The sequence below is a fragment of the Schistocerca serialis genome, chromosome 11, assembly GCF_023864345.2.
Source record: "Schistocerca serialis cubense isolate TAMUIC-IGC-003099 chromosome 11, iqSchSeri2.2, whole genome shotgun sequence".
Lineage (NCBI taxonomy): Eukaryota > Metazoa > Arthropoda > Insecta > Orthoptera > Acrididae > Schistocerca > Schistocerca serialis.
This window is the reverse complement of record NC_064648.1, coordinates 193,467,850-193,488,035: the sequence shown is the minus strand read 5'-3', so window position 1 is coordinate 193,488,035 and position 20,186 is coordinate 193,467,850. Positions and strand designations below refer to the sequence as shown.

The 20,186-nt window shown below is 43.1% G+C and overlaps 1 protein-coding gene across 1 annotated transcript in view; it reads right to left on the bottom strand.

Moving 5' to 3' along the window:
- The window catches only part of LOC126426643 (poly [ADP-ribose] polymerase tankyrase-2-like), a 49,595-nt gene that overhangs the window by 17,285 nt on the left and 12,124 nt on the right, over positions 1-20,186 (bottom strand). The window contains exon 2 of the mRNA XM_050088530.1: positions 1,952-2,504. Coding sequence (XP_049944487.1) covers positions 1,952-2,493 — 542 coding nt within the window. The 5' untranslated portion in view covers positions 2,494-2,504. The remainder of the gene's footprint in view (positions 1-1,951; positions 2,505-20,186) is intronic.

Here is a 20,186-nt window from a genome sequence, read left to right as displayed (position 1 = left end):
AAAAGCAAACCAACAACATGCATAGTTCAGGTATACATGATGACGTCGCAAGTTGAAGGTGAAGAGAGAAAAAGTGAGGATATTGAACAGGTAATTCAGCACTATGTAATAGTCATGGAGGGACTGAAACGCGATCGTAGGGGAAGGAGTAGAAGAAAGGATTACACGAGAATATGTACTTGATAATAGGAATAGGAGAGAAGAAAGGCTAGTTAACTTCTACAGTAAATTTATCCTCGTAATAGCTGGTACAGTCTGTTCAAAAATCACTAGACGAGGGGGTATACTTAGAAAAGAATCAAAATATGGGAGGTTTAAAGTCACACCATATTATTGTCAGGGAAACATTTTGAAATCAGATACTGGGCTGTAAAGCATACCCAGGAGTAGATATAGAGTCATAACAATTTAGCAGTGATTAAGAATAGGCTGAATTTTACAAGACTCGTCAGGAGCAATCGATGTACAAAGAAGTAGAATACAGTAGTACTAAGGAAAGAAGAGATGAGATTTATGTTCTCTGAGGCTACAGATACTGCAATAATAAGCAGCTCAATAGGTAGTTCAGTTGAAGAGGAATGGATATCTCTAACAACGACAGTAACAGAAGTTTGAAAGAAAAACGTAGGTACAAAGAAGCTAACTGCGAAGAAACCATGGAAAACATAAGAAATCCTTCAGTTGATCAATCAAAGAAAAAAGTTCAAAAATATGCAGGAAAATTCAGTAAGAGAGAAATATGTCACTTAGGAATGAAATGAATAGGAAGTGCAGAGAAGCTAAGGCGAAATGGCTGCACGAAAAATGTGAAGAAATCAAAGAAGAAATGATTCTTGGGACGACTGACGCAGCGTACAGAAAAGTCAAAGCAATATTCCACGGAATTAGAGGCAAGCGTGGTAACATTAAGAGCAAAATGGGAATTCGAGTGTTAAATACAGAGGCGAGATCGGATAGTTGGAAAGAGTACACTGAAGGCCTCTCTGATTGGAACAACTTGTCCGATGGCGTGACAGAAGAACAAGCAGGAGTCGGTATGGAAAATAGTGGTGATTAGAATCAGATTTTAAAAGCGCTTTTTAAGATCAAAGAAGGCATAAGGTATAGACAACATTCAATCAGAAGTTCTAAAATCATTGGGGGAGGTGGCAAAAGGTCTATTGTCACTGGTGTGTAGAATGTATGAGTCTGGCAATATACAATCTGACTTTGAGAGAAATATAATCATTACGATTTGGGAGACTGCAAGAGCAGAGAAGCGTGAGAATTATCGCACAATCAGCTTAACAGCTCAAGCATCCACGTTTCTGACAAGGATAATACACAGGAGAATGAAAAGAAAATTGAAGTTCCGTGACGTTCATAGGATTTGTGGTCCTGGAGAAAGCGTTCGGCAATATCAAGTGGTTCAAGATGTTAGAAATTGTGACAAAAATACATGTAAGCTATAGGATAAGACGAGTAACTTGCAATATGTACAAGAGGCAAGAAGGTAAAATAAGAGTGGAAGACCAAGAATGAAGTATTCGGATTAAAAAGGGTGTCAGATAGGATTGTAATCTTTCGCCTCTACTGATCAATCTATATACCGAAGAAGCGATGATGGAAATAATGGAAAGATTGAAGAGTGGAATTAAAATTCAGGGTGAAATGATATAAGATTTGTTGATGACTGGTTCCCTCAGTGACTGAAGAAGAATTACAGGGTTTGCTGAATGGAATGAACAGTCTAATGAGTACAGAATAGGGAATCAGAGTAAATCAGAGAAAAGCGAAATTGATAGAAGCAGTAGAAGTGAAAACAGCGAGAGACTTAGCATCGTGACTGATGATCAGTAATTAGATCAAGTTAAGGTGTTACGGAACGCAGGCAGCAAAGAAACCCATGGCGAACAAAGCAAGGACGACGTCAAATTCACACTAGCACTGCCAAAAAGGGAATCGTGCTTACCTGTCTTCTGCTGGTGGCCCTCCGACCATACTGCTGACTTGGTTGACTTCTTGCGGGTGCTCGAGCACGGCGTCCGCCCAGCCCCGCGTGGCCACCACCTGCGGGTGGTCCTTTATGAAGGCGACGGCAGCCCTGGCGGCGTCCGGGCACGAGTGCCTCACTGCCGTGACGGCCGTCGCCGCTGCGGTCTCGACGGCCAACTGCGAGATCAGCTGCCGCTCGCAGGCAGCCTTCAGGCCCGACAAGCCGTACTTCTCGGCCGCCGCCAGCAGCTGGGGGGCCTGCAGGGTATACGCGTAGGCGACCAGGAGCCTCAGCACCGGGCCCTCCACGTCGTCGATGCTCACCTGGCCGCAGCTGGCCTCCAGCATGTCGTGCGCGAACATCGCTGCGAACACGGGGCTCGCGGCCGCCGACACGGCCCTGTGAGCCGCCACCCTCGTCTCGCCCGCCACCAGCGTCACCAGGGCGCCGTCACCCCCGTCTACCAGGGCGGCCAGGGCCTCGGTTGTGGTGTTCTGAACCTCCGTAACTGCCGACATGGTGGGTGGTCCTGAAACACAGTGACACTGAGCAGCCCTCACACTGCACCCTCAACACTTGTACGAGGCGCATGCAGACCTGTATGAAACAGCAGCTGTGAAAGTGTTGTCCACCCTGAATCAATTGCAACGTCATCAGTTTCCTTAAAATGACAAGGGTCCGTACTGCTTCGCGATCACCTAAGGTTTGTAACTACCAGCGAGCTGCTGTGATAGACTGCTTTCACCTTCTAAAAATGTTATCGTTCTCAGTCAAAAGATGGTTTATTTATGTCATAGCAAAAAAAATTGGCAAGCAACAAACTTGTTTCAGCCATAAAGTTACACGACATATATTTAAATCCAAGATGGTGGCACCTCTAACTGGGAAAAATTTTCTTCCTCCTTATCTCAAGTTCCTCAGATCCGTGACACCTGATCAGAAGCAATGTACATGTAATGCAGAAATCAGTTTCCTCGGTGAATGTCTCAGGGTAGGGACGATTAAACTTGACCGGCTGCCTTGACCGAGTGGTTCTAGGCGCTTCAATCCGGAACCGCGCGGCTGCTACGGTCGCAGGTTCGAATCCTGCCTCGGGCATGGATGTGTGTGACGTCCTTAGATTAGTTAGGTTTAAGTAGTTCTAGGTTCTATTGGACTGATGAGCTCCGATGTTAAGTCCCATAGTGCTCAGAGCCATTAGAACCGTTCTGAACCACTGTAAGAGTCTAAATTCATTAGTAAGTTTAACTCTATTTTTAACAGATTGATATCTGTGTCTTCTTTCTTAAGAAAAAGATTCAGCGCCCAGCTCCGTCGTAAACAATGCTGCATAATACAATCATAAATCATGTCGCCATTTTATCCGAATGTCGCAAGCTATGGTGTACCCAGGTATTTCCAGGTTCAGCAGTTTAGGAACTAAACTCGTTGCCTCCATTTCCAGGACGTGTGTTGTCGAACTTTCGCACAAATATATATTTATATCTCCTTTTGGCGTGGTCGTGTTTGTATAGCATCTTTGCCCCACAGAACATTCGGATACTTATTAGATGACAGATACGTCATGGTTAAACCAAAGTAAGCTCTATCACAGCTCCGACATCACTCTTGACTCTTCTGGTCGTATGAGGGGGCAAACGACGGAGTCAGTGAAATAGTTCCAAACCCTACAGTGTAAACTGGTTTCCTAAATTCAGACAAGTGGGTTTCGCGAGAACGGCGTCCACTTTTCTCGAATCATGCTGAATCAGAATCACCATTCCACCAGCGCAAGACGTCTGCCGGACCGTTACGGTGCTAGCAGAGTGACTAAGAATTCGTCCCAAGGCTTCTGTCACGGCAGCTCGACATGGATGGAGACGCCGAGGCAGTGCTGAACAGAGCGTAGCGCCGGAGGTCAGCGCAGGGTCGCAGGCCAACACGTACACTGCAGGCCTCTGGAAGCCACCCGACCAACCCAAGTCTTCCTTCCCCACCCCTCATTAGTTAGTTGTACATTTGCTTGCGTTTTATATCGCTTTGCGGTTTTTTTCGCCTCCCCATACCAAGTATGCACTCAATGTTATAGGCTCGAAACTCTTGACACTGGCGTTGTAATCGGAAAATGAACGACTTTTTACTGTTGTTTACAGGTATTGTTACCGTATTTTCCTACATCCAAGTGGTGCTGCATGTAAATAAACGAAGCGGTAAAAGCTGTAAAGCGGTTTACATTTCCATACAGTCTTCGAGCATCGATATGTTCCTCGTCTAAGAATCAGACGTCATTGTCTTATAAATGTTTAATGTATCCTGAGATCAGTGGTGTAGTATTCTACTTTATTGTGACACTCGCAATGCGACAGTAGTTTACACTGAGCTTCCGCACAGTCTTTCACTCAAACGGTTTTCTAGGTCATCACAAATTTGCCGAGATACTGAGCGGGATCGCGTCTGAGTTATTAGTAGACAGAGAGCCATGGTCCCGATCACCTTCAGCATATTTTGGAGACACAATCTTCGTGCGTGTCTGCGCCATGTAACCGGCAGAGAAACGTGCGTGAAATGCAAGTAGTGGACTGGATATGCAGGGCGCGGCGGTGAGACACTCTGGGCTCACATTCGGGAGGACCGTGGTTCGACCACACACCGTGCACTGGTCTGCAGACGAAGGGCAAATGAGTGGACGTGGCTGCTTGTCATTTGTGTCTTCTGCACGGGTTCTCTGTTTGCTGTCCACCCACACAGGTTTTTCTTCATAGAGTCTCTCTCAATAGGAGTGCCGTGCTGGTGCCCTAGGAGAGGCATGACCTTTAAGGTAGCCCTACCGGTCTTCATTACCGAATGTTCCACAAATTGCAACAGGTATTTAGCTGTCGGTGTGTCGTTTCCCAGGAAAACCGTGAGGAAGTGGTTTCATTTCGTCCATCATTAAAGTTGTTTACAAGCTTTCCAATGAGTACAACGTGCATTAAACTACTTTTCAGTATTTGTGTAACTTCCAGTGGTGGCGATGTTTTCTTCTACAGTGTAATTTCCGTGAGTGGGTCACACAAGTCAGAAACGATTTCACGTTGCCATCAATTTGGAATCTTTACAGTCGTCTCATCAGTATGAATTGCAGACTTCTTTATCCTTTTTCCATCCAAATTAGGAATTAATCAGCGAAAGTACTCGACGCCCTCTTGAAGGTTTTTTATTAATGAGAAAACATTTGACAGCTTTTGATATTAGTGTATCACTTTCTTCCACCCCTCAGAGGCGTTTTTCATGTGATGGGGCCTTCCACTGTAATTCCACGTGTCTGATGGCATCTGGTCTTTATCAACCAACTGGTCCAGAAATAGGCAAATAATCGACGAAACTAGTTTTTCAGACAGTATTTTCTGAATAGACGGCCAACCATGATCCAATATTTCTAAGACAATATATCGTACTCTGTATAGATTGTTAGATAACAATGTCTTTCTTCATTTTTCTTAAGAGGGGGACTTCTTTCCACGTCGTTGATTGAAATGAAAATCGCAACTCGTAATCTCTGGTTCAGGAAATAAAATTCCAGCTGATTGGAATGGACATTAGCAACTTCCAGAGTCATTATGAGAGAAGAAGGTTTCATCCGAGCACATTTTCATTTGTTAAGTAATAATAAATATTAGGACTATGTAGTACGTATCAAATAGTGAGGTGCATTCTGACTCCTGACATGTACACAATTGTCTTTCATGATTCAAACAAACTGTTAGTGGTTAAATTGTGCTCTAAGCAAAATCCCCCCCCCCCCCCATGAACCATGGACCTTGCCGTTGGTGGGGAGGCTTGCGTGCCTCAGCGATACAGATGGCCGTACTGTAGGTGCAACCACAACGGAGGGGTATCTGTTGAGAGGCCAGACAAACGTGTGGTTCCTGAAGAGGGGCAGCAGCCTTTTCAGTAGTTGCAAGGGCAACAGTCTGGATGATTGACTGATCTGGCCTTGTAACAATAACCAAAACGGCCTTGCTGTGCTGGTACTGCGAACGGCTGAAAGCAAGAGGAAACTACAGCCGTAATTTGTCCCGAGGGCATGCAGCTTTACTGTATGATTAAATGATGATGGCGTCCTCTTGGGTAAAATATTCCGGAGGTAAAATAGTCCCCCATTCGGATCTCCGGGCGGGGACTACTCAAGAGGATGTCATTATCAGGAGAAAGAAAACTGGCGTTCTACGGATCGGAGCGTGGAATGTCAGATCCCTTAATCGGGCAGGTAGGTTAGAACATTTAAAAAGGGAAATGGATAGGTTAAAGATAGATATAGTGAGAATCCGTGAAGTTTCGTCGCAGGAGGAACAAGACTTTTGGTCAGGTGAATACGGGGTTATAAATACAAAATCAAATAGGGGTAATGCAGGAGTAGGTTTAATAATGGATAAAAAAAGGAGTGTTTGTAGAATACTACAAACAGCATAGTGAACACATTGTGGCCAAGATAGACACGAAGTCCATGCCTACTACAGCAGTACAAGTTTATATGCCGACTAGCTCCACAGATGACGAAGAGATTGATGAACTGTATGATGAGATAAAAGAAATTATTCAGATAGTGAAGGGAGACGAAAATTTAATAGTCATGTGTGACTGGAATTCGAGAGTAGGAAAAGAGAGAGAAGGAAACATAGCGGGTGAATATGGATTGGGGGTAAGAAATGAAAGAGGAATACGTCTGGTAGAATTTTGCACAGAACATAGCTTAAACATAGCTAACACTTGGTTCAAGAATCATAAAAGAAGGTTGTATACATGGAAGAACCCTGGAGATACTAAAAGGTATCAGATAGATTATATAATGGTAAGACAGATTTAGGAACCAGGCTTCAAATTGTAAGACATTTCCAGGGGCACATGTGGACTCTGATCTCAATCTATTGGTTATGAACTGTAGATTAAAACTGAAGAAACTGCAAAAAGGTGGGAATTTAAGGAGATGGGACCTGGATAAACTGAAAGAACCAGAGGTTTTACAGAGTTTCAGGGAGAGCATAAGGGAACAATTGACAAGAATGGGGGAAATAAATACAGTAGAAGAAGAATGGGTAGCTCTGAGGGATGAAGTAGTGAAGGCAGCAGAGGATCAAGTAGGTAAAAAGACGAGGTCTAGTAGAAATCCTTGGTTAACAGAAGAGATACTGAATTTAATTGATGAAAGGAGAAAATATAAAAATGCAGTAAATGAAGCAGGCAAAAAGGAATACAAACGTCTCAAAAATGAGATCGACAGGAAGCGCAAAATGGTTAAGCAGGGATGCCTAGAGGACAAATTTAAGGATGTAGAGGCTTATCTCACTAGGGTAAGATAGATACTGCCTACAGGAAAACTAAAGAGAGCTTTGGAGAAAAGAGCCACTTGTATGAATATCAAGAGCTCAGATGGAAAACCAGTTCTAAGCAAAGAAGGGAAAGCAGAAAAATGGAAGGAGTATATTTAGGGTCTGACTTATTTTATGCTGTTGAGTTTCTTAGATGAGCCTTACAGCCTACACAATCCGTTCTGACAGAAGAAAAGCGCTAATATCCATCGTGATTCTGCTAATTGATTCTTACTTTCTTCTCTGACAACACTGGATCTGTGTGACTTCGTGCTATAGAGTATAGCAGTAAGGGTGCTCCCTGCTTCCTCGTAACGTTTATGACATCCTGTGACGCATTGTTTCCTTAACAGGCCAGCGTTCATGTAAGTCCAACTTCCTTCCGTTCAAAGTATCGTTACACTTTTTATGGCAGGTAGACCACAAGGCATGAGGACACGTTCTGCTAGAGACAGGAATTCCTCGCCCTGTTCTTGCTTGCTTCACACGACTGATCATAGCGGACGAAAAGTGCACCTCCAGCCGATTTCTCCGTCGCTACTATTCCAGAAACAGCAGGTGTATGACTTGACACTACAGTGTCTTTCACAGGGAAGACAATGTTTTGTTTAGACTTTTTATGGTACTGCGAACTTTTTACATTCTGCTAGCTAAGGAATCTGGCACAATGTGTAAGGTGTGGGCGAAAGTCGTTTTGACAAAATGTTTAGGGAAACAGTTGTTTACAGAAAACTTTTTTTCTTAAAGTCAGAAATGACGCCTCGAGGATATTAACACATTGTAGTAGTGTGAACTACGACAATTATTCTCTCTCTCTCTCTCTCTCTCTCTCTCTCTATCTCTCTCTCTCTCTCTCTTTGTTAAATAAGCCCAATCCCTCGTAGGTACTCGGCCGACAAGTATAGATATCCGACACTATGACGTGAAAAGTAATTTCAGCTCTGAATTTTATGTACGGATATTTGCTTGCTGGTTACCTCTGTGTACTTACATGCCAAGAAATGTGGCAACTCAACACAATCGTGCCCCAAAGCTCATTAAAAATGCGGGAGAGAACATAAATATTGCCTGTTCTCTTTCAGCTGTGTTGCGAACCGTCGTGTTTATAATTTAATTACTAGCACCTACTGTTAAACTTTGCCTGTAATGTCTGAATTCATTTGAGAATAGACGTAGAATTTAAGGCTTGCCTGCTCAGCAGGCAATGAAACGTATTAATCATTTAATTCGTCGTATGATTCTAGTCAGCAGAGAATAAACTGTTCTCTCTTGCTGGACTGAGACGAGTTTTAACAGCTGTTGTAGCAGAGAGAGAGAGAGAGAGAGAGAGAGAGAGAGAGAGAGAGTATAAATATTGCCGTGTTTGTAAATAGTAAAGTCTCCAACATGGAGGAGGAGGAGAGGACCATTGTTGTGGGACAGACGGAACAAGTAGCATATTTTGCAAAGGAAAAATGAAACACGATCATATTGTGGCGAAAGCATTTGAAACTACGCTTTTAGATGATTTAAATAGAACTATGGCTCGCAGTTAATTTTTGCTTACACAAAATATTTTGAAAATATCGATTCCGAAGATATTTGCATGCATTACCAACAATAGATGCGTCGGAGAATAACATTAACGAACGTTGCCTTCTACAGCAACTTTCGGAAGGACATTTTTGAATGTTTACTGATTTGTCATTTGTATTATTTGCTAAATTTTAGATTTGTTGAATTATGAGAAGATTTTTGTCTGTGTAGCCAGTGACAATTTTTTGCTTGTAGGATATGGATTTCTTGTAGGATATGGATTTCAAGTGGGCAGATTCTGATACGAACGTATTTTCAAGAGCTATGGGGTTAAGACTCTTTTGGTTTGAATTTAAATGAATGATGTTTTTTGGACATCGTGTAAATTAACCGTTGGAAGATATGTTAATTTCGTTCCAGTCGACTCCGCCCACGAGAGTTCATAAATATTAACTTCTAGTAAGAGAGCAAATGAATTAATTCAGTAGTTAACACGGAAGATGCATGGCTTCGGTTAAATGTACAAGATTCTTAAAGTCAGCCAGAGTTTGTTTCTATGAGAGCTGTTCTAGAGCTGGAGACTACATACCGTTGAACGCAGAATCGGAAAGAAGGTGCCTAGGTCTTTCTCTCCTGCACATTCTTTGCCCACAAACGAATTAGTACAAATAGAGCTTAGGATTAGTGGAAATGGAAGCCTAAATAGGTGTTATGAGCGTGCAACTGAAGACTGTCACACTTTTTACAATCACCACCCTACCCAGTCCTCTGTAATAAGTTCAATATATTATGTCTTTTTTATACACCATTTCCCCTCGATCGCTGCTTCCAGTGTCAAACCAAGTACACTGAATACCAACCTTTCCGTAAAGTTAGCCTGTGGCCATCCTTTGACTTGTGCTTCCTCGTTTGAGTTTTATCTGCATTTGATGATCAACATTTTACTGTGAAAGCACATAAGAAGTCTTTCACAATTTTTGCTCCAGGATATTGCATTTAGTTTTCAAACGGAAGTTTTGATTTAGACACGTTCCAGGAATTTCTGCCTGAAGTAGTGTATTTATACTCCTCAGCACCGAAGTTTCATTTGCGGATTTTTTTTTTTTAAACTCCTTTCTTATTCGTTTGATACTTGATTAACGGCGGCAGGCTGTTTTAAATGAATTTTTTTACTTCCGTTCTTACCCCTTCTATATAAATTACTCGTATTGGCTCTATAAAGTCTCATTTCATGATCAGAGGATTTACCTATGTTCACAAATTCAGGTAATATGTACAGTCTGCTTTCTTTAATCTCCTTTCCACAAGTACAGTATCAGAAAATGTACTCGGGCACTTGCATCTATTCTGCATCGGAAGTTTTCTTTCAGTATATCATATCGTAATTTTTAATACATAATTATAGTTATCATATAACAAAGTAAAATCAGACTGACTGACTGACTGACTTTACTGATTCTGCAAGATAGTTTACCACACTCATTCTGCAAGGTAGTGTTGAACGTAATACATCTGTTTACATAAAAGTCAATATCTTTACTTATTCCAGAATATCTGAAGATATCTTATAGCTTCCTTGCTGGCTTCCTTTTTTTAGGCTGAAAGTAATTCAGTACGATCACATTACCAACACGACTGATCACAGGGTTCTTAATCGAAATTCATCATCTTCCACCCTCGAGGACAGTCGTTCTCCGTCGCAAGACTTTCGATCTGGTCCTTCATCTTATTTTAGCCTAGTGCAGTCCGGAACCTTATTTCAACACGTTTACTTCCCATCTTCCCTTGCATAACATCAGTTTTTATTAGAAGTAGTTGGTTTTCAATTTTCCTACAGATTTCTTTCTTGCGCCTGTTGTTGTTTTGATTTGTCGCTGTCTTTCATTCGCATCCATTTAATGTTTATGCCCAGCTTTCATTGATAGCATGCGTTCTTTTGCCATTTTGCTGTGTGTGTATGGGCCTCTGTGACTTTAAATGCTTCCAGCTTCACTGCTTCTTAAATGTCCCAACATTTTTTTCATCGATCACTAACCTCTAGATTTGTAGAATTTCCACTTTGCATAATTCATTTTTATTCATTAACTAATACAGTTTCTCTCAGACTTTGTTTGTTTATAATTTCATCATGCTGTTCTCAGCTGTTACGTATTCATTCGCACTATCCGAGTTCGGTAGTCATGTTGGAAACACATTTCACGTCCTGTTTCGACTTTTGTATTTTGAATAGGAAGCCACTGACTATACTAGTTAGATCAGCTAGTTAACACAAGGAGGATATGAGCTGAATCCGTACCTGTACCTCTGTGTACCTTTCAGTTCAGTGTTTCGGTCAAATAACTTATGTTCCTTTAGAGCTTTTGCGTTGTTTACCTCGTGCTATCCATGAAGACCCCTCGCAGCGTCCTTATTGTGCGAGTTCCCTTCTTTGTGCCGAGTGCTACTTCGATATCAGAGGAAAGAGAGGAAAATCCAAATCATTCTATGCAACATCAGTTAATGGGCGATACCTGGTCTCCCACAATTTGATTGTGACAATGAGAAGTCGAAGGGCGTTCATTGTGCAGCGGAGTGGGCTAAGTGATGCCGTGTAGCCCAGTCAGTGAAGACCAAATAATGCCAAATAGGGGAAAAGTTTTTGTAGTCGCAAATTTTTGTGCAGTGGTATGCGATGACCAATACACGCTTCCAATGTGCGTTCACCGCGATGTCGGCAAACATGGATGCGGCCATCGTGATGCCGAAACAGAACCTGGATTCATCCGAAAAATGACGTTTTGCCATTCGTGCACCCAGGTTAGTCGTTGAGTACACCATCGCAGGCGCTCCTGTCTGTGGATGCAGCGTCAAAGGTAACCGCAGCCACGGTCTCCGAGCTGATAATCCGTGCTGCTGCAAACGTCGTCGAACTGTTCGTGCAGATGGTCGTGGTCTTGCAAACGTCCCCACCTGTTGACTCAGGGATCAAGACCTGGCTGCACGACCCGTTACAGCCGTGCGGATAAGATGTCTGTCATCTCGACTGCTAGTGATACGAGGCCGTTGGGAGCCAGCACGGCGTTCTGTATTACCCTCCTGAACCCACCGATTCCATTTTCTGCTAACAGTCATTGGATCTCTACCAACGCGAGCAACAATGTCGCGATACGATAAACCGCAATCGCGATAGGCTACAATCCGACCTTTATCAAAGTCGGAAACGTGATGGTACGCATTTCTCCTCCTTACATGAGGCATCACAACAACGTTTCGCCAGGCAACGCCGGTCAACTGCTGTTTGTGGATGAGAAATCGGTTGGAAACTTTCCTCTTGTCAGCACGTTGTAGGTGTCGCCACCGGCACCAACCTTGTGTGAATGCTCTGGAAAGCTTATCATTTGCATATTACAGCATCTTCTTCCTGTCTTAAATTTCGCGTCTGTAGCACGTCATCTTCGTGGTGTAGCAATTTTAATGGCCAGTAGTGTACAGAAGTATCGAAGAAGGGGTGTTAATAGTGGCAAAATCACCAGATTAGGTATGTAGAGCAAGATTATATTTCAATCACTTGTTTTTTAATCTACATGTGACCCTTACAAGTGCTTGTTAGTCAAATAACGAGGTCAGTACACTCGTTTCATTGTAACTTTGTCTTTCGCGGTATAAACCTGTGTGCAACAGAATGTTTCCTTCTTCCTGAAAAAGGAAATTAGTTTTGTCTGTTACAATCTTGTTCTGGGCGGCTATGTAATTGTAATAGTAGTCTCTACTTTGCCGCTCTTTATACTGAATTCAAGGTATTACTACCGGCAACAACTGCAAAATAAAGCTTACTCACTTCATAGAACAGTACGTATGTCACTGGATACGCGATGTTCTGTGCCTGCAGGTCCGAGCGCATTTAGACGAGCCTCGAAATAAAACACGACGCTGTCTTCAGCTTTAGGAATGACTTCGACAGCTCAGGGACACTACACAGCTGAGTGTACCTGGCGTCAACATGACAGCGACTACATTCTTAGACCCAAATCCTACGCATTAGATCGCATGCATTACGACAATTCCAAGCGTAAGAACTAGGAAAAACAAATAAAAGGTAATTGCCATCGTCAAACAGGAAAGCGGGACTATGACATACGACATATTTCTTTTAACGATAGCTTACTCATGACCATTTAAGCTTCTTCTCCCTCTCTCTCTCTCACACACACACACACACACACACACACACACACACACACACACACACACAGCATTAATAAACTAATTATGCAACAGTCTACACAAATGAAGTAGTGGTCGGTATTATTTCGGAAGTACGAGTATCGTGAAAGTCTCTGGTGATTTGATGTATTTAACTTTTTGAACTGTATTGCCAATGAAGGCAGATCTAATTACATGGCGATGTCTTTCGAACGACGTGATCTCTTCCTCTCGCAAGGCACACACGGCCAGCTGCCGTATTCCTGTCGCGCGCATTATTCTCAGCTCACTGAGCAATGTGTTGTCACCTATCAACTGTTTACTTTTCTCAGCAACAACCGTTTTATTCGCGAATCAAATTTTGTCAGTTTCCAAGCCGTAAGTCAGTAACCAGTATATGGCATGTGCGTCTCGCATTGCCCGACGGCTACGCTCGTCATTATTTTAATACTCCTCAGAAGAAGAAAAGGAATGAAGTCCTTTGTAAAGTTTCCATTCCAGTCGCTCAGTGTTAAAAATACGATGGGTTATGGGATTCAATCACAACTCCAACAGCATTGGCGCTTTATTTTTGTGTGAATTGTTAACCTTTTCTCATTCGATGAAGCATCAGTATTTGTGAGTAACGGCCACATTTCTCTTGTTGACCGGTTTAATTGTACTTCTTGCCAAAACACACTATTACTTTAACATTCATTTTTGGAACAGCTACTGTGACAGAATTCTGAAAGTGTCTCATTAAACAAGTATTTGGCGACCAGAGAGCTCAATAGCTTACCAAGAACCTCATTGTGTCTATTTGTGGTATAGTTCAATTGTTTTATCTCGGCGGCTCGCGCATGCCCGCCCAGACGCGGGAGATTGCTGCGTTGCCAGATGTACACGCCAAGAAAAGCAGCGCCGTATTATAGTATAGTATAATATAGTATAGTATAGTGTAGTTCGCAAACTTACGTTTAGGGGGGAGCGCGCAGTTTATGAAGTAAAGCCACCACGGCCGCATTAACCCTTCCGCTGCTACAGAGACGTGCTCCCCGCATTCCGCGCTGTGCGCCATTTTGTCTTCACTGCACTGCTCGCCTGTGCTGACACATGGTGTTCCGACTGCTTTGACACACTTATCATTCGCTTTCACAAAAACTATCTGGCCCAAAAATTTGATTTTAACACATCATCTTCACTGATACCTTCCCCCCCCCCATAAATGACGATTTTGTTTCGATGTTCAACGCAGTTATTGCGCAGCATTAAGTGTAGTAAACCATTGCACGAAATTTTGAAGAGTTTGCAGAGGCAAAAGTCCACAGCGTATACTTTCCGTTGGTCGATTTTAGTTGCCACTAGAAATTTCAGATAATCACATTCAAACGAATGAAATTCATGAAGACACTTCGATATTGTTTTTAAATAAAGAAAACATTAAACACCGCACAAGGTTTGAACTCAGAACCTGTTGCTTAGCAGCCAAGCACCTTCACAATTACGCTAACGCAGCTCGTCATTCAACATGATTCCTGGAGGACTTTAAAGTATCACGCAAAATACCGACAAACACTGTTGGTATGACTATGAATTATTCACGTTTCGTCGAAGTACAATAGGAAATAGCCGGCCCTGGTTGCCGAGCGGTTCTAGGCGCTACAGCCTGGAACCGCGCCACCACTACGTTCGCAGGTTCGAATCCTGCCTCAGGCATGGATGTGTGTGATGTCCCTAGGTTAGTTAGGTTTAAGTAGTTCTAAGTTCTAGGGGAGCTCAGAAGCTAAGTCACATAGTGTTCAGAGCCATTTGAACAATTTTGTGATTACTGAAAGTACAGCAAAGTCCACAGTTAGCAAGCTACTAAAGCTACGGCAAGATTTAATTGAAACAAAAATAGCTCTTTTAAGCAATGACACAGCTATATTTAAATTTCACTATCGTTTATGACGAACATGCTTCGTCGATGAACTTTCTGATACGACATTCTACATCTAGCAGTACAAAGTGAGTCCTGAGCTGGAGTGCGATCCAAAAATAAAAAGAACAGCTACTTCCGGCCACTTTACGGTGTGTGGCGGAGGGTACTTGGGGCAGGAAGGCCATTCTGCGCTCCGTCGCCGCGTCAGCCTTGCTGCCGCACACTCCTCTCCCACACGGCAACAGGTACTTTTTTTCCGCGGCTGTGGCCGCACTGCGCCAGCTGCCCGGGGAAGTCCCGGCCTCTGTGGAGCCTGGGCTGGCCGCGGCGGGCGGCCGCTCCCCGGTGGCAGACCGCTCTCTCTCTCTCTCTCTCTCTCTCTCTCTCTCTCTCTCTCTCTCAGTGGCTGTGTGTCTCCTCAGTGTTTCAGCCTCGCAGGAAGAGTATCTGCTTCAGCGCCTATCAGCAAAGCGTCAACCACACCCGCGTATTCAGGCTGTCGAGACGTTTACGCCCCACATGAGGTTGCCAACGTGAAAGCTTCAGTCTTGCCAGCTGAGGTATCCGCCCACGCCTTATGGCACAAATTTCAACATGTCTAGATACGCAAGCTTCATCCATCGTGCTTCACAAAACTAAAGTGTCAGCAAGTTTTACAATAGTATAAGCAACCCGGCAGTGGCAACGATTCACTTTAAGTTATCTCCTTTATACAGAACATGTGCAAGCGTAACATCTGACACAGTAATGAAAAACTTACGAAATCGCCATTTATTCTGATTTTTTTCCGATACAGAAGTTGTTAGGGCTTGACAAACATATCCCTATATATAACGGTAGGTTCGTGTAGATGGGAAACAGTTTTACATTTATTGGGTAATGTATTCGAATTTCGCGAAGCCGGACACACGGCCGCTGTTTGCGAAACACGAAAATTTGGGCCCGATCTGAACTCTAACCCGAATGCCGCACAAACTTCCACAGCTCACGTCAATCCGGGTTCGTAGAATGCGAATCCATTTGCTAATGTTTACCACAGCTGCAATCGTGAGAAGAGAGTGTCTGCACCTCTGAAGGGCACTGAAGTGTGATCCGGAGATGGAATTAACACGTACATTGCAAACATGGAGTTGAATTTATTTCCGAACTACGTATCACTGTATTTCGATTTAGAATCTCGTTGGGTACACTGGAATATGCAATTGGAATTATCGTACACTGACGGAGACTAATCGGTTACGATTTCCCACAATACTGTTGTCACGGTGTAAATACGAGACTGGATCTATGGCTTGGCCCAGTTTAAAAGTATGCTCCCTTCTTCATCAGCGGTAGGATTAGCTTTAGTTTTGTTTTGCAAAGACGCAGTTGTATTTCTTGCACGGAAGGACGTTTCTAAGGGAACCTGTAGTTTTCTTTCATTTCTATTCCGAGCTCATCAGCGAACTGCAACAGCGAGTGACGTCGGCACGAGAGCTTCCTGCAGCACATCCCTGTCTTCTGGTATCACGAGATCTCAAAACGACGTCGTCCTTATGTGTAAAACACAGCCGGTATCGGTAATTTCGAAATTTGTCTGTGCCCGTACCTCTTCAAACTGATGTCCGCATATAACTACCAAAACCAGGTATCACGTTTTTGTGAAAAAAGCTAACGCACTCCAGAGAACAAGACGGGCTGCATGTCGTGCAGACAAATATGGCCGCCGATATGCGGCAGTCTGTGTCGGCAGCCTTTAGTGCGCACCGCGAATACGGCACGACGCTGCTTTCAGCTGTAGGGACAATCTGTGTGCGCCTCACGCCGCCCTGCACGGCGCGTGGAGCAGCCACCAACGACGCTCTTAAAGCCCAACTCCAGAAAATAAGCTGCTTATGTGTGAGCAGTAATGAAGAGGAGATGAGGTTATTGCAACATTTTCAACATTTCGCGGCCCTGTCAGCAGCTGTATAAATACTAATTTGAAATTAACAACAGCCTCAGTTGCAATGTTTACCTAGATTTACCTAGGTTTCAGTTGGGACAACCCAACCATCTTCAGAATACAAGGAACTACGATTTGTCCATACTGGGCAACGTCAGAAACTAAAAACTATAATAGAGAAATACGTCGCCACATTGTAATAACTTACCCGGGAAACAGCCACGGCCCCACTCCGCGACCGCAGTACGGCAGCAACGGACGTTGTACTGGTACTGTCCACAGCCTCGAGAGCGCATGCGCGACACACTGTTAACACTCGTACCAACGTGTACTCCTAAACTTAAAGTTTTATGAATAACCGCGTGCGGCTAACGAAATGGACGTACACGTTGTCCAGTAAGGAGCACAGACAAAGCGACTGTCTTAACATTTGTAATAATTTGTTGGACGTCAAAAGTGAAGGGACAATGCGTTTACTATTTTAAGCCAACCTAGCATATTTGAGCTAAACATCGAACTTGATCGCATGGGGATAACTACGGGTTTGAAATACCGGATGATCCCAGCTATTCGGCAAAACGGGAGTGCTAAAATATGTTGATTACTCCCTACGATTATGGCGGATGGAATAACGGTTGAACACCTTCAAAAAAGTTTTTGCTTCGCAGCTGCAGCTGGTCGTTAAGAAGGTTATTTTTTGTCATGTAGTACGGGAACTTCGCAATGCAAGAGCTGAGTATTATTCGGAGGGTTGAGTGCGTGAGCCGTTTGCACCAAGTGTTCAGCGAATGTCAAACCACGCTTATCATCTGCAACTTTAGTAGGGATAGGCTCCTTGTATCTCGTTAATAAGACTCTTCCTGTTTGGCCGATGTAAAATTTCGGACAATTGCCACATGCAATCTTGTAAACTCTGGATAACGACAATTTAGGCTTTTTTAAAGTGTGAATCAGGTTCTTCTGCAGCCTACTGTTAGTAGGCAAAATTGTCTGGAACCCCGGGTTCTTTAGAAGACGCCCTATTTAATATGAAACTTTACCTATGAAGGGACTAACTTCTGGCATGATACCTAATGTGCAACTTATAGTCCCATTATTATCTACTTTCCTGTCTTAGAGCAGTCTCTCCATTTCAAGCTCGTAACCGTTATTTCGCGCTGCTGTTTCCAGGGTTGCCAGTTCGTGTTCCAAGGCTTCTGCGGATAGGGGAATGGATATCGCTCTATGTATACTAGAACGAGAAAGTGCCATTTTATGCGCCAGCGGGTGTGCAGAGTCGGCAGGTGTGGCATTCTCAGAAAAACTTATGCTTCCTGGAGATGAAGATGTCACATTCTATGTGATCATCGACTATACATAACTTAAGATCTACAACGTCGTACTAGGTGACTCGTTTTCAAGAGTAAAAATTTTCTCGTGGAGATCGTTGAACAGTACAAGTATCTGATCTATGTCTTCTTGGGATGAGTCAATTACCAAGAGAATATCATCCATGTATCTCGGCCATCTATATATTACTAACAAAAAATTGAGATTCTATCGTATCCATGAATATATCGGAAAGAATCCCTGCTAGAGGGCTACCCAATGCTAACCCGTACGGTTGTGAGTATATTTTGTCTTTAAAAGAAAAGTAATTGTATTTCAAAACAATGCGCAGGAGATTCATGAGCACATCAATTTCAATATCTGACAATTTCTTATGGAAGCGTAAGTCCGATCTACAGGTACGTTGGTACGGAGGCTGGAAACCACAAAGGGGGTCAGCTCGGATGTGGCATGGCAGATTACATTATTCAGTTTATTTACCATTCGACAGAGTTTCTGAAAGTAATTTTTCTGGAAAGCGAAGTTGTCCTTAATTTTGTAATGTAAACAGACAGCCAGCTTATGGTACGTACTATTTGTACTGTCCATGAACGAACGTATCGGATGGAAGTTTTTGAGAACTTTGAATTGTCTCGTTAGTCTGGGAGGCTTCGGGTTCATATTCATGAGTCATTTCTTTAGAAACACTCCTATTAATTTATTAGTGTTCTGCAAACCTGTTATCTCTTTATGTAACGCTTGAGTAGGATCTGATTCGATGGAAGTAATGTCATTTTGATCAAAAAATGGCTGTTTTATCTATGTATTCCGCTTTGGAAGCTATAATTAACGAGTTCCCCTTGTCGGCTTTCGTAATTAGGGCGCCATTATTCTCCAGTTTACGATTAATACTTTTCACGGTTCTATAACGTAATGCTTTGATTGAGCGACAGATCATTCATTTTCTAAGATTTTACAGGATTAGCCAAACCGCGTTTGAACATTCTTTGGCGTTTTGGTACACTCCAAACCTAATTTAAGGCCTACTATGAAATTGTCTACCACGTGTGGTTCTTTAATCGCAGGTGCGATATTGAATTTCAGCGCTTTGGACAGTAACTGCGTCTTAGCTGTTTAAAACATTATAGAAGTTTTATTAATAACACGTTCACAGAACGTGGGTGTGAAACCTGTATTGGAACATCCTTGTTGGTTACCTCTGATAACACCCTTGGACAAATTTGACAGTTTTTTCGCATGCCTTGCAGCGTGTTTCTTCTTTCTGTTTGGCAATGACATCAGTGGCCTGTGCCCAAAAATCTTCTATTTGATAATTGGAAAACTTCGAATAGTGCATCAATATTTCAAGATACAACAAATAACCTTTCTCGTTTAATTAATCTTTCTTTGTATACAACGAATAAGCTTTCTCGTTTAATTAATCCTTCTTTGTATGCAATTCCACAACCACAATTCTGTTATTGAGGATCTGAGCTATGAATTTCTTTTTGAAAGTAGGAGATTTGTAATATAATTTTCCTACATAATTGGGAGTACTAGCATGGCCATTTCATTTATTAACAAGTGTAAACAGAATAACGTGACACCGAAGTTTGTCAGCGGATATTCGATGCCGCAAAACACAATCTTTCTTTCCGTTGAACGGACAGCACGGCTCTTATCAGAGACCCATCTGAGAAGAAATTCGCATGTTCTAGGTGAAAATGCGAGTAGATTTATGTTTTGTAGAACATCTTCACATCCCCCCTTGGCGCCCCCGCCCCCCCTCCCCCCTCCACAGAGATAAAACGCGACGTTGTTAAGGCGGTAATGAACGGAAGAATTTCGAAACACTGACTACTTCTAGCAGGGAAGAGAGGTGGTGAGCCCCACACAGCGTATCCCAGACAGACTCGTGTTCACGGTCGGTGCAGCAGTGTCCGCAGTCCGTGGTTAGCGTCCCAGGTTCGAATCCCGGCCGAGTCGCTAATTACCTTCTCTCGGTGTTTGCGCCGCCCCCGTAACTTCGGGTCATCTCCACCGCCGAGCAGATCG